General features: G+C 40.7%; 1 protein-coding gene across 2 annotated transcripts in view; it reads left to right on the top strand.

Annotated features, from left to right (window-relative positions):
* fbxw4 (F-box and WD repeat domain containing 4) overlaps positions 1-14,901 on the top strand; it is a 185,625-nt gene that overhangs the window by 73,447 nt on the left and 97,277 nt on the right. For both annotated transcript variants that reach the window (XM_075481752.1, XM_075481743.1), the window contains one exon: positions 13,403-13,543. In XM_075481752.1, coding sequence (XP_075337867.1) covers positions 13,403-13,543 — 141 coding nt within the window. The remainder of the gene's footprint in view (positions 1-13,402; positions 13,544-14,901) is intronic.

Raw genomic sequence — 14,901 nt, 5'->3', positions numbered from 1 at the left:
ACAACATGTTTGAACATAAGGTGGTATGTGAGTGTACCTGGTACCAGGCCACCTTAGGCCAAAGAAGGATGACTTGGGATGGTGCAGCTACGTTCAGATGCCTTCCTGAATGCTCTGCGCGGTATATTTACCTAGTTTTAGTTTTTTTCATGTGTAAACATCATCGGGTCTGGTCTCTTGATAGCAAAACACAGTTGGACTTCAGATATCAGATTTTACATCTCATTTCATGCACTTTTTTTTTTTTTTTACAGTATCTTTATGGAATTTTCTTTGTATAAAAAGACATACAAGAACAAATAACAATGGACAAGTGTGCAAAATGATGCAAAAGTGTACCAACATACATCGTCAGGTCCAATTTTTCATGCTGTAAACACTTGGTCCATACAACAGTACCAACAGAATGAAACACAAACCTGGCGGTCAGAGAGCTTCCTCTATGAAGGCACATAATCATGAGTCCACAGAAGGTACATTATCATAGTGTATAGTCCAGGGGACAGGGAAAGAAAGAACATGCAGAAGTTGCTATACCGTTCCAGGCCCGTCCATCAGATGTGACATGTCATTGTCCTTCATATAATTGATGAAGCGACCCCATACATTTTGAAATACCTCCTGTCTGTCTTTGAGAGTCTAAGAAATTTTCTCCAGAGGTAAACAAGAAGTTAGTTCCCTAAACCACACAGCTATAGCGGGTTTACCAAAGTTTTTCCATGATAAGGCTATTGTCCTTTTTGCTTGTTGAGAACACATGTTTATAAACATTTTTTCATGACGCTTTATCCTATGTCCCTCTGGGTAAAGACCTAGCAGAAAGAGCCTAGGTTCCAGGTCCAATCTTATTGAGAGAATCTGTTGTACAGACAGTCAAAACTCCGTCACTCATGGACATTGCCAGAGGCAATGAAATAAAGTGCCCTTATTTACAAAAGGATTTTTTGTAAAAAAAATTCTCCAGAATGGTTAATGGGGGACAAGACATATAATGGGTATGATTTGTTTTGATAAAGCTCCTAAGCTGAAAATATTAAAAAAAAATGTTTGCGAGGGATGTTATATTTTCTAATTAACTCCTCAAAGGTTCAAATATTCCCATTGTTATCATAAATATATTTTACTTGTTTTACCCCTCTATCTGCCCACAATTTGAAACCTGCATCGGCTCTCCCTGGTCTGATGGAGCCGTTGCCCCAGATTGAGCTGAAGTAAGAGAGGGAGGGGGGATCTTTTAAGTACTTCCTAACTTCTTGCCAGACTCCAATTATGTTTTTCACTATAGGATTAGAACATGATATTTTGAGTTTTTTAGGTTCATCTGATAAATGGGGAATGGAAGATTTAGGTAGTTCGATTCAATATCCTTCCATGTCAGTGGTCCATCTGTGGTGAAGTAAAACATAAACATTCTTAGCTGTACTGCCCAAAAGTACCACAGCAAATTAGAGCACTGTAACCCTCCTCTATCTTAGGGAAGACATAAAAGAGAAAGGCGAAACCTATGGCATTTATTGTTCCATAGAAAGTTATTGAAAATGTTTTTCATTCTGGGGAAAAAGTCTGGAGGAGGCGGCAGAGGAATATTTTGAAATGAATCTAAAAGTTTGGGGAGACTGTTCATTTTAAGTATATTAAGTCTTCCAATCAGAGACATAGGAAGACTATGTCCTCTCACAGCAATGGCAAACGGTTTGATTGCAATTATATAAAGTAAGGTGGACAGTGGGCAACCTTGTCTACAGCCTCTTTTAGAGGAAATGTTGTTTGCGATAATTTCTTCATAGGGATCATTGTACAGAAGTTTAACCCAATTGCAAAAACCCTCCCCCAGGCCAAAACGTCCAAGAATTTCAAATAAATAAGTCCACTCCACCCTATCAAAGGCTTTAGCATCTAATGTTAAGAAAGCCGTGTTCGGTGCCCCTCTCTGATTGTGTAAGGCAGGTATGTCCAAAGTCGGTCCTCGAGTGCCGCTGTCCTGCAGGTTTTAGATGTTGCCCTGCTTCAACACACCTGATTCAGATCAAGACATCATTAACAGGCTTGTGCAGAACTTAACAATCTGTTGAAGTGATCCATTTAATCTGTATCATGTGTGTTGAAGCAGGGCAACATCTAAAACCTGCAGGACAGCGGCACTTGAGGACCGACTTTGGACATCCCTGGTGTAAGATGTTTAAGACCCTTCTGACATTGTGAAAGCCATGACGCCCGGTCATAAATCCACTTTGATCTGCCATTATTAGACCTGGTAGCAAAGGTTCTAGTCTTTTTTAATCTTTTTGAATTTTACAAAGAATCTAAATTAGTCTCATTCTGATAATGCCAATTTAAAAAAAAGTTGCTTTGCAATGGAAATCAGCAGATCACATCAATACTTCTCTTCAATGTAATCCCCCGTCCCGAGCATTCACAAGGTGACTCTGAAGAAGAAAACTCCCATTTAACAGGTAGGAACCTCCAGCAGAGCCAAATTCAGTTATGAGATCAAATCAAATCAAATAAAGGTAAATTGAATTAGATTAAATGATCAACTTTAATTGATAATTAGATCAAATATATATTTAATTTTATCCCAAAGGGAAATCACAATGTCACATTTTTATTTTATTTTTTTGTAATCATAATAAGCTATTATTGTGTGAAGGTTTTGCTTCTGGCAGGAATGACTTCCTGTATGACAGGAATTACTTTTGTGTAGTCTCCTGTTGCATTGTCCAAAACATCGCAAAACTTGCTCTTGCAGATGTCTAACAGAGCCTGTCGGTTGTACATATATTCCGGCGTAGACGGACGAAAACTTTGCGACAAAAACTATAAATAATATAAGGAGAATCTACTTAAAGGTGGGGTATGAGATCTTGGAAAAACGGTTCCTGCAAGCTATATTTTTGAAAATACACAACCTTGCCTCTCCCTTCAGCCCACCCCTCGAAACCACGCCTTCAAAATACATGAACGAATCACGAGTCTGTGAACGCGCAGGGGGGAGGGGTGAGGGGGGCTGATGGTTGATTGGCATGTCAGAATCCAATAGAAGTAACTCTCATCATTACTTCTATTGGTCATACATTTCCTCTTGCTACACCCTCTACAATGGACTAAAATATATATTTTTTTTCCAAACATTCTATTTTAGTGGGAGCAATGGGGTCGTGAGGAGGTTTTCAGACAATATGATAAAAAATGCTCCAGAAAACATCTCATACCCCACCTTTAAGCAGCTCACAGCTTCCAAACCAGTGCAGAAAATCTCTGCAATTTGCTGCTAACTCAAAGACTAAACACAAAAGGCTAGATACAAGAAAAACCTGACACAATTCATTGTTATTTTTGTAGTTTACAACCTATGATGGTTTGTTTTTCTAAGTGCTTCAGAAAAAAAGAGGAAGGATGTGTGACAAATAGTTAGCTATATTTTAGAACCTTCTGTGTGAAACATTCAAGTAATGCATGCTTGAATCCCAACTCAGGTATTTTTATTTACATCATGGGCTAGGCAAACAAAAAAAACAGCTAGTCATTTTGATATCAGCTTATGCCTCCAGCCTGTAATCACACATAGCCCATAAAAGCCAGTGTCCTACAATTTGAGAATCCCTGGTGTTTTCACACTGTACTATGGCATGTTTTCTTGTGCAGTCACTGCCACTGTCCTTGCACAGGTGACAGGTCAGTTTAATGCAAACATAGCTCATATTTTCCTGTGGTTTTAGCATTTTTGACTTTCTTTCAGAAGAGTAAAGTTCTTCAGGATTTCAGAATTTGAGGTTATGCATTTAAAGTTGTATTGCTGTCTTTTCTTAGCTATGAACAAAACAGGTTAATATACTTTTGGCCTAAATTTGTTTCTTATTGTGTAACATGTGCTAAGCTCCTCGATTTTAGTTGTACAGAGAAAATGAGAGTTACTACATCACACAGACCCAAACTCAGTTTCATGAGACATTCCCATCAGCACTTGTTTGGTTTTAAGATGCTGGCACTGAGAGAGCTCTCACCAAAAAGGCCCCTTGTGGGGAAAGTCCTGGTCCAATAAGAAGACTCCCTGGGGTGAAGCTACAGGATTACTAGCCTGATCCTGCAGATTGAGCTCCAGGGTGAGGGAGGGGGCACGAGTTGAACCATAGGGCTTCTCTGTTGCCAAGGCCAATGGCCTCCTTTAAATGGTTGCTACGAGGTAGGTATCACACATGTGAGAGTAGCGCACAGTCAGGGCCATGGAGGGTATTAAATGCCAACAAAGAAACAGTTATACTGCAATAATCTGGCCTGCTGGTTGCAAGTTATTCTTCAATAATCAAGAGCTGAAGAGCATGGGGTACTGAGCTGTGATCACAGGAGCATAAAGCTGGATGGATTTGGAGTCACTGAACTTAGTCACACAAACTTAATTTATCCCATGTACATGCACACAATTTATGTTTTTTCCTAGCCTGACACTTAGCATCTCAGTTCATGCAATGATGACTCATCAGAGAAGGGAAAAGAAAAGGTAAATACAGAATAGGCATGTCCAGCATGGGTTTTAACCTGCTTTCGGCTGGGGCCAAAAGGTCCTCTCTGTGTAAAAAGAATGTTCTCCCTTCGTCTTTTTTTTTTTTTTCTTTTGCTCCAGGTTCCTCCAAATTTCCAAAGACATGCAGATTTGTAAACTTGATTATTCTAAATTAACCATTAGCGTAAAAGTGATCTACATAGTTCTCTTGGTCAGTTCCAGTTCCTCCCCTTGACTCCATCACTTGGCCCTACCCCTCCATTTTGCTGATGTAAGGTGACCATTTTCTTTTTGCAATCAAGGTAAAAAAGCACCTACCCAACCTATAAGAGCCAAGTGGTAGATCCAGGGATAGGTATTGGGATATTGGGACCGTCTTCTTGTGATGGACTGGTGGCCTATCTATTTTATACTGCCTTGGGATAAGGTTCATCCCTCTACAACCAAATACAAATTTGATGAGCTATACTGTAGCTAAAGGATGGATGACTCATTGAAGTCTTTGATCTTCTGTCATTTCCAGCTTCTAGTCTCAACTGATACACAGATGTGTTATCAAAGTTGGAAAACTCGTAATCATGGATAGGTACTTGAATTACAGATTGGCCACGAATGTAATATCTTTACGTGTCATACCTGTTTTGTGAAGGATGAATGTTTATCTTCGAGATCTTAACCAGGTTATTAGTCTTGTGACATGTCTTTAACCCAGCATGTATTCTCAAAAAGTGGAGTACTTTCAATTGCTATAAGTGCTAAGTGGCTCTAGTCCCTGCATGGTATTTAATTCCATGTAAGAGTGTCTCTAAGGCTACGGCTACACGAAAACGTTTTTCACTGTAAACGATACTTTTGCTTATCGTTTGGCTGTCGCGGCCACACGGAGCCGATGTTCCCACTACCCCAAAACGATAGTTTTGGAAAACGGGTTCCAGAGTGGGAAGATCTGAGAACGGCGTCGTTTCGTTTCCATTGTTACAGCCAAAACGGATTCGTTTACATCTGCGTCACAGCCGCATGGCCAACGCCAGTGACGTATACACATACGTCAGTGACCAGAACAAAAAGCGGCTTCCATTCAAAATCCGGAAGAAGCAGACAACACAACAAGGACAGACAGCGATCATCATGGACCCCACAACATTGATAGCAGCACTGCTGCAGACACTGCTAACTACAGCGGCATTGTTGAAGGAACAACGTGAGCTTCGCGCTGGTAGAAGTAGGGACGTACACGCATGCGCATTGCTTCTTCTATTGTTCTGGTGTAACCGGTGGGGGTGGCTTACAGCGCACCTAGAGGTGTTTCGTGTGTACTGCATCGTTTTCAGCAAGCGTCGCGTTTCCATGTGGACACAGAAGCTTCCCTGTGTGGTCGCAATCATTTTCGTACCCGTTTTCAAAAAAACCCTCGTTTCGTTTTCGTGTAGCCGTAGCCTAAGACCGCCTTCTCTCACTTACATAATATTATCAAAATTGGGAACATCCTATCTCAAAGGAATGCAGAAAAACTTGCATTTGTTATTTCAGAGCTAAACAATTGTAATTCCCTCATAATTAGGATGTCCAAGTCACTTGCTGAGAAGCCTCAAGCTAATCTCCATCTTTCTCCAGTTCTCTTTTCTTCCCTGGCAGCTTGTGAAATTCTAAAGAGTGTTTAAAAATCTTCTCTACAAATGTATAATTGAATCAAACTGAATTGAATTGAATAAGAATTCCTTAATCAAAATATGGGAAATTATTCTTTGCAGACAGAAATCAAAACAGCTATTGATAGGGTTATCAAAAACTTTGATGGACAGATAATCATCTTTACTAAAAATGATTGAAACTAAAACAGCAATTATACCAATTTGCCATCTTCGCCATCCCACCATGCAGGCAACTTTTTCTGCAGCACCTCTGCATAGACTTCTTAATGTTGCATTTTGTGACCATTTTTGGACACAGAAAACTTTAAAATATATCCCAAGGTGTTCTATTTTTTAAAACTCCCTACACTTATTATAAAACATTAGAAGGGAGTGAAAACTTGTGTATTTCTGTGTCTTTTGTGAGTGACTGGAGAGTTAACACCAGCCTCTACCACAATCATATCACATGAGTGGAAACAATTAAAACTTCACAGTTCCTCATCTACCTGTGTCCATATAGTTATCAGCTCATAAGTGATAAGTCACCTCAGCTGATAAGTTGTGGAAAAAGTGGGCAGAGATCTCCTTTAGAGATAAAACAGTTGTGTAGTTTATAGGTAAAGATATGAAAGAAGTAGAATTGTGTATTTTATGTTCCTCTGTTACTGTTACTCAACATTTGTGGGAATGCCAAATTTGCTGACTCAACCACATATTTAAATATGAGACTTATGACAGTAACAGCAACATGATGCATAACTACTCTTGTGAACTGAAGTATGTCTGCCTGCAGTACAATGGCAAACCTGCATACAGGATCCATGGTGTAAAGAAAGAAAAGCCATTCTCTATATTTAGTTGTAATATTTTAGATAGCAGCGTTTACGTGACACATCATAGAAAAAAATACCTTATTTTGATGCTTGAGAGCATATGTCTGAAGTCACTACCAGCTCAAGCTTTGGCTCCCCTAGGTTTGACAATATTTTACTCAACAAGCCATTCAGATTTTTAGAGTAAACTTACATCACTCATCAAGTTCACCCCGCCTCCTCTGTTAAGCCTCAACTCCTGAGCCCTGGCTCCTTACATCCAACCTGCTAGAACAGTGCTTTAATGTTGTCAGCTGCACTGAACAGCATATATCTTGCAAACCCCCCCAGTCTCAGAGGATGTGAGAGCCCACAAGATAAATTATATTTGAGGGCAATGTTCAAGCAAGATTTTGCAAAAGACTGTGTTTGTGGAGCAAACACTTTTTTTTATCAGACTGATTTACACAACTTGGGCCAGTTTCATGCTGAACTTGCAAAGATACTGTGCCACAAAAAGAGATCTGTTCCAATTCTCAGACCCTGAACTTCAAGCAAGGGAAATGTAAGAATTTTTTAATGATTAGTCAGCGTATATCTAATAATTTAGCACTACCTGAAGCTAACAACTTAGAAAATGAGGATGACATACACCAACTTCTAAGGAGTTTTTGCCATTACTTTTTGAAAGATTAACATAATTGATACACTATTATTTTGTTAATTGAATGCTTTTTAGGTGAACAGTTACATTGTAATTTGGACAACCTGCAGCTGTGTGGATGAAATATGTTTTCGGCACACTTTATCTTGAGAGGCGTTCACTTAGGGTTAGGTGTAAGTAAGTGATTTCGTAAGGTGTAAGTGTAAGTAAGGCATAAGTTTTTAGTTAGGCTGTAGCTCAGGAGGCAGAGCACTCATTTACCATTCGGAAGGTCAGTGGTTCGACTTTCCCGCTATAACACATGTCGAAGTGTCCTTGGGCAAGACACTGATTACACATTGCCAACCAATATATCTATCGGTGTGTGAATGTATATGATAATGGAAAAAAACACGATAACATTACTGTAACATTGAATAGACTAAGACATGCTGTATGAGCGTGGGTGTGAATAGGTGAATATGACTTGTAGAGTAAAAAAACAGGTGATAAACTAGACTAGAAAAGCGCTATATAAGTACAGTCCATTTACCATTCAACATTTACTTAGGTGAGCAATAAACAATTTCTCAAGGGCTTTCATATTGTGAGACGTTAGATTTAGGATTATTTTGATTATCTTAACAAGCAGCATGTCCTCCACAGCATTGGAGGTTAAAGAGGTGCTGTAGAATCCCACATAAGCCACATTCGCACTGTAGGAACCTTTGGCAGTTCCTATAACCTTTTAAGGAATGGAGCCGTTTTTTCCCGCATTCGCACATACAGGAACTCGGGACCATTGCTCTCAGTTCCTATAACCATTTTAGCTCCTTCTCCGAGGCTGGGTCTTTTCTGGGTTCTATAGGAACACATCTGCTGTAGGTGTTTTGTTGTTGGTAGCTACGCCCCTTGTCATGTTGTCACGGCTGAAATGTTTACTCATACAACACAGACACATCCTACGCGCGTTTAATAAGTTAAACTTACACACTGTCTCCTTTGTCTGCGGCGCTCTGCTCTCCTTCCTTCATGAAACGAAGAAGTATCGCCTGCGCTTGATCCTGACTCTCTCTGTGTGCTCTTCCAGCCTCGATTTTAGACGCCAGATGTCATCGTCCATGATTAATATTACCATCATGCAGAGCATGAACACGGTGGCCTCCCCGCTCGCCATATTAGCTTCTTTGTGGTGTTTTTTTCTTCTCTCCTTACTTTTCGCGGGTTTTGTTTTGTTTTGTTGTTGAATGTGGCACTAAAGTAACACGTCACTGTCGCAGACGGTTGCGCCGCATCAGTCTCTATCAGGGTCCCGACTCGTATGCGAATTGGATTATTGGATCATTGGATTATGGTTACAATGAATTGAACACCAATTGGCTTGAATTGGACTATATTATTTAAGTGCCTTGAGATAACATTTGTTGTAAGTTGGCACAATATAGATAAAACTAAATTCACATTCTTCTGGTGGAGCTTGATTTTTTTTTTCTGTATATCTTCTCACTCTCTTTTATTTTTTAACTGTTTTATCACTAACTCCATGTCTCTATTCCTGAAGCCTTTCTTCTACATGATCAGTAGCTTTCTCAGGTCACTTTTGATCCAGGGCTTATTACTGAGGATGCGCCTCACTGTCCTTGTGCATTCACTACACTCCACACAGAAGTTTGTATAGTCAGGCATGGCATTGATATCACCCCCATGTGTCTCAGAGAGTGCATTTCAGTCTGTAGTCTCAAAGAATCCTCTCAGATTATTTTCAGCTTGCAGAGACCACTTCTTCAAAGTCTGTTTGGTCACAGGGTGAACAATTGGAGTAAAGTTGGAGGTAAGGAGAACTATAATATGATCTGATTTTCCTGATTGAGGACAGGCAGATGACTTTCATATGCATGGAATAAATCCAGTGTTTTATTTTTCCTGGTGTAGCAGTTTACAAACTGTTTTCAAAGCTGGAAATGTAGCAGAGGTAGACGGTGGGGAAATCAGCATGAATGTGTTGGGATGTTGTTTTCGTAACCTGGAAACAACTGAGCTCATGATGTCACAGACAGAGGTGGCGCAAGTTAAGATGTACACTACTGCTAGAATAACACAGGTGAACTCTCTTTGCAGATAAATAGATGTAAACTCATAGCTCACAATTTAATGTATTGGGTATAGATGTTCTCCTCCACAGTGACATGTCCAGGGTTACAGCATCTTTTGTTAACGAGCACTTCATCACTTCTGCTGTTTTTATAATTTGAATAGTACAAAATAAAATAATCTATAATTGAAATTAAATTAATACATTCATTGCAATTCTATAATATAGATAATATAAAGCTCTTATTGACAAATTACCACTATAAAGATGTCATTACATCATATAATCTGAATGTAACACTTAAAGGGATAGTTCGCCTCTTTTGACATGAAGCTGTATGACATCCCATATTAGCAATATCATTTACGAACATTGACTTACCCCCTGCTGCGTCCTGTGAGCCGAGTTCCAGCCTCGTTTTGGCGTTGATGAAAGTAGTCCGGCTAGTTGGCTGGGGTCGTGAAAATAAAGCGTTTTGCTTCTCAAAACAATATGCATTCAAAAGAGTAATACATTTGCATCACAAAATCGTTAGCCAGAAAAAGTCAGACCTCACAATCGCTTGGCGCTATTTCTCTCTCCCTTCGTATCACTACGGGCTATGTAAACCGTGCAGACCGAAGTGCAGACCGAGCAGTCCCCTGCTTCCGAGCAGTAAACACCGTAACAGGTGCGGCTATTGCTAGGTGGCTGAACGCATTGATATGAAGGGAGGCAAGGGATGCCCGGAGTCTTCTTCTTGCTTGTTCCGGCGCAACACTGCCCCCATGATTTCCGGTGGTACTGCTCCGCTTGCTGTTTTTGGGGATGCATCCACAAGGTCTCTGAAAATATAACAAAATATGCACAATGAAATGCAGAGGACGGACAGAAGGCTCCATCCGTGTGCATCTGCGCATTTAACTTTGAGCACAAATGAGCCCTAAGAGTATACTTAAGAGTGTAATAACTCCAACTATGGATTTGGCAGACAACAACCTTTCTGCTTTTAAGAGCTGGTTTCAAAATTTGCCTTTGATTTTTCACACACACACATGCACACATATATATCTACATAGATATATATAGATGTATATAGCATATATATGAACTCTCAGTCTGTGGAAGGTGATGTGGACAGAGAAACAGGTTTGATGGTATGGCTTTTTCCACCTCTGCTGCTGCTCCCTCCACTCCCACCACTTCAGCTGCTTCCTCTATACTGCTTCCACTGCCCAGCTGTACTTCCACCTCAATGGCAACCCGCATCGCCAAGCCTCCTCCTCCGCCTGACTGCACCTCCACCTCTGCAGCAACTGTCACCAACAGGCTTCTTCTGTCCAGCTGTACCTCCACCTCTTCGGCAGCTTCCACCACCAGGCATCCTGAGCCCAGCTGCACCTCCACCTCTGCGGCAGCTTCCATCATCAAGCCTCCTGAGCCTAGCTGCACATCCACCTCTGCGGCAGCTTCTACCTCCAGGCATCCTGAGCACAGCTGCATCTCCACGCCCAGCTTCATCTTCTCATCTGTGGCTGCCCCCACCGTTTGGCCTCCTCAGTCCAGCTTCACCTCCACCCCCATCTCTATGATTGATAGCAACATCACTCCTGTCGCCATAAGTCTCAGGAGACTTAAGTCTGTCCAAGGCTTCTGAGGGACTGTGCTGGTCAACTAGCAGTCCCTCTTCAGAGGCTTTTCAATATGAGCCTTCAGATGGAAAAAGTCCCGGTGCTGTGGAAAACTTCTTGTCTCATACCAGTGCCCAAATTAGGGCAATCGGTGGAACTGAATGACTACAGACCGGTGGCTTTGACATCTCATATCATGAAGACCTTGGAGAGACTCCTTGTTCGTCGCATGAGATTGCAGGTTGCTGAGGCTCTTGACTCCCTCCAGTTTGCCTACCAGAAACACATAGGAGTGGAAGAAGCGATTCTGTACATGTTGCATCGGGCATATGCTTATCTGGATGGGCCTGGTTCATATGTGAAAAATGTTCTTTGACTTCTCCAGTACCTTCAACACCATACGGCCTCCCATACTGAAAGACAAACTTTTAGGTATGGATGTGGCCCCCTCCCTGACATTGTGGATTATAGACTATCTGAATGCCAGACCACAGTAAGTCAGGATGGGGAAATGTGCTTCTGGAACACTGGAATGCAGTACTGGGGCTCCACAGGCTACTGTTTTTGCTTCTTTTCTTTTCACCCTGTACACATCAGACTTCAGGTACAACCCAGAGTCCTGCCACATACAGAAGTATTCTGATGATACAGCTGTTGTAGTATGTGTGCGCAGTGGACAGGAGAAGGAGTACAGGGACCTTGTGGAGACCTTCTATGGCTGGACCAAAAATAACTGTTTGCTCCTGAACACTACCAAGACCAAAGAGCTGGTGTTGGACTTCAGGAGATCTAAAACTCCATACCAGTCAGTCTGCATTGATGGAGGGGAGATATAGGCTGTTCAGACCTGCAAATACCTGGGGGTGGTGCTGGATAATAAACTGGAGTGGTCTGCCAACATAGAAGCAGTGTACAGGAGGGGCCAGAGCCATCTCTTCTTCCTGAGACGGCTCAGGTCCTTAATTGAAGGATATATATGATATGATATGATATGATATGCATGTTTTATCACACTGTCATTGAGAGTGCACTGTTCTATACTGTTGTCTGCTGGGGGAGTTGCACTACAGTTAAAAACTGTAGGCGCCTGGACAAACTGGTAAAAAAGGCTGGTTCTGTTGTAGGCAGAAGGCTAGACCCTCTCAGTGCTGTGGTGGAGAAACAGATGAGGAGGAAATTATATTCTGTTTGGGAGACTAATAAACATCCTCTCCACAGCATCCTGGCAGGACAGAGGAGCAGCTGCAGTGAGAGGCTCATCTCTCTGCACTGCAGGACTGAGAGGTTCAGGAGGTCCTGTGTTCCCACAGCCATAAGGCTTTTTAACAGTGACTGCTGACATGTTGTTCTCAAATGTATTTATTTATTTAGGCATTTATTAGTAGTAGTAGTAGTATTTTTATTATTATTATTATTATTATTATTATTATTATTATTGTTGTTGTTGTTGTTGTTATTATTAATATTAATATTATTAGTATTATTGTTGTTAATATACAATCATTGTAAATATTTAGATTTTTTTTGAGCTACTTGACTAATTTGAATTTCCTCCATTGGGGGATGAATAAAGTATTTTTCTATTCTGTTCTAATCTATTCTATATATTAAACAAAAGCTGTCTCAACCTCATTGTTCAAAGGTTGGACTGAAGGCTCATTTTATCAAGAACATATTTTCGTTTAGTAGCATTCAGTACATATTGAATAGGCATTCAAATAATTCAGCAAAGTGTCCCATAAAGGGGGAAAGTTTAGATAAAGGAAATTTCTGGTAGAAGAAATATTTACTTATACTTTTGAATACTAACGTATATACACTGTATAAATCATTCCTACTAATATATGTTGCATCACGTTTTTCATGTTACTATCCTTTTTTAAATTATTTTACATAATTGTTTTAGAAAAAATTATTTATTCCCCATATCTGATAGTGGATAAATCCACTTTTTCTCAGGCTTTTGGTTATGTCACACAGCTGATCATTCAGCTGATTCTTTAAAAAGTATACTTCCATAAAAAGTATAACTTTTCATTTATATTATGAAATTCCATTCCGTGTATTACAAACCACATGTAATCTTCTTACATCCCACTCTCCTTCACAGGTCAGCATGTGTGTGCAATCTGGGCTCTGAGTTTCGTCGTGGTGCTGGTGTGTTGGATATAGTTTTTGAGTCTCCATTCCAGCTGTACACCTGCGGCTATGATACCTTCATTCGACTGTGGGATCTTCGGCTCAGCCCACAGTAGGTCATCTTTCATTAATCCTTTAATCCACCTTTTGGTAGCCCTTGTGACTTTTTTAAACCATATTACCATTATCATTTTATGAGCATGAGGGTTGTCAAAAAGTGTATACTCAGATGCTAATCGATATTAAATCATCATCTAATTAGACTCTCATTTGCAAAAGTATATATACCAATGGTCTTGTTTCAACTTATTTATTTCACAGACAACTTAAACACACCATCACTGTAGAGAGACAAACAGCCTGTCCTCTCACTTGCAGCTGAAAACATGAACTCTCGCTGACGGTTAACAGAGCTGGCTGGCAAGACACAACTTTGCTTCTACACTGTTGGCAGCATAACACTAACTGAACATTGTTTATTTTGTTCAAACCAATTGTAGTCTCCATTCTTGCAAATAGTGCATGCAGTAATTTACATTGACGCATCAATTTCTTCATCAAATCTCTTTTTTTAATCACCTCAATTACTTATCATCCAAAACAGTGAAAATATGTGCAGCTCGGTTTAACATGGTGTGAATGAAAGACCAAAGAGTCATATGATCCTTTTTCATAAAGTCCTCATTGTAGGAGCCATAATTATTTTCTTTATATTTTTTGTTTTCATTATGGTTATTGGTTCACTTTGATTTGTGTTTTTTGTTTATTGGTTATTATTGGACGTGGGTGTGACATTGGGCGTGTGTGGTGCGCAATTGGAAGCCTTTAATTAGCCCTACCTGGCACCTGTGCGCGAGTTCAGTTTGGCGTGGGGTGAGTACGGGGGAAGGCAATCCTTTTGTGTACCGCACCGCATCGCAATGCTCACATCGCATCGCACTGCTCCTTTGTCTCAACGTTTTTGCTCTATCTTGCAATCGGAAATGACTATTGGAGTCATATTGGATGATATGGAGAGCAATAAACGAAAGAAACCGGAATGAGTGTGTGGACATTATATCATTGAGTGCGCGTAAGACAACCGATTTCCCCCTGCTTAGCCCACAGCGGCGCTGAACGAATTGGCGTTGGATTTAGCCGCAATATTAGTACACAAAAGAAGAATGTCACGTTGTTCCTGATGTCATCGCTCCGTCTGCTGTGCAACGAGACGATTGGAGAAGCTGGATCTACGCACCTGACGGCGGCTCGCTTTGATTCATTCATGATTCGCTTCCTGGTGTTGCAAGATATGCAATAAGTCGCGATGTTCGCAGGTGTGGGCGGGGGCATGAGGGGGAGAGAAAAAGTTGTATGCAGTCAGGGCGGCTGCCGGAGCAGTTGTTCTTCTACTGTTGGTGCAATAAAAGGATTAGACGAAGCCCCGTGGAGCTGTCCTCTTATTGTTTAAGACTACGAGGGTAGGGAAGT

This window comes from Odontesthes bonariensis, chromosome 2 (assembly GCF_027942865.1).
Source record: "Odontesthes bonariensis isolate fOdoBon6 chromosome 2, fOdoBon6.hap1, whole genome shotgun sequence".
NCBI lineage: Eukaryota > Metazoa > Chordata > Actinopteri > Atheriniformes > Atherinopsidae > Odontesthes > Odontesthes bonariensis.
The sequence above is the reverse complement of the archived record's forward strand: the minus strand, read 5'-3'. Positions and strand labels throughout refer to the sequence as shown.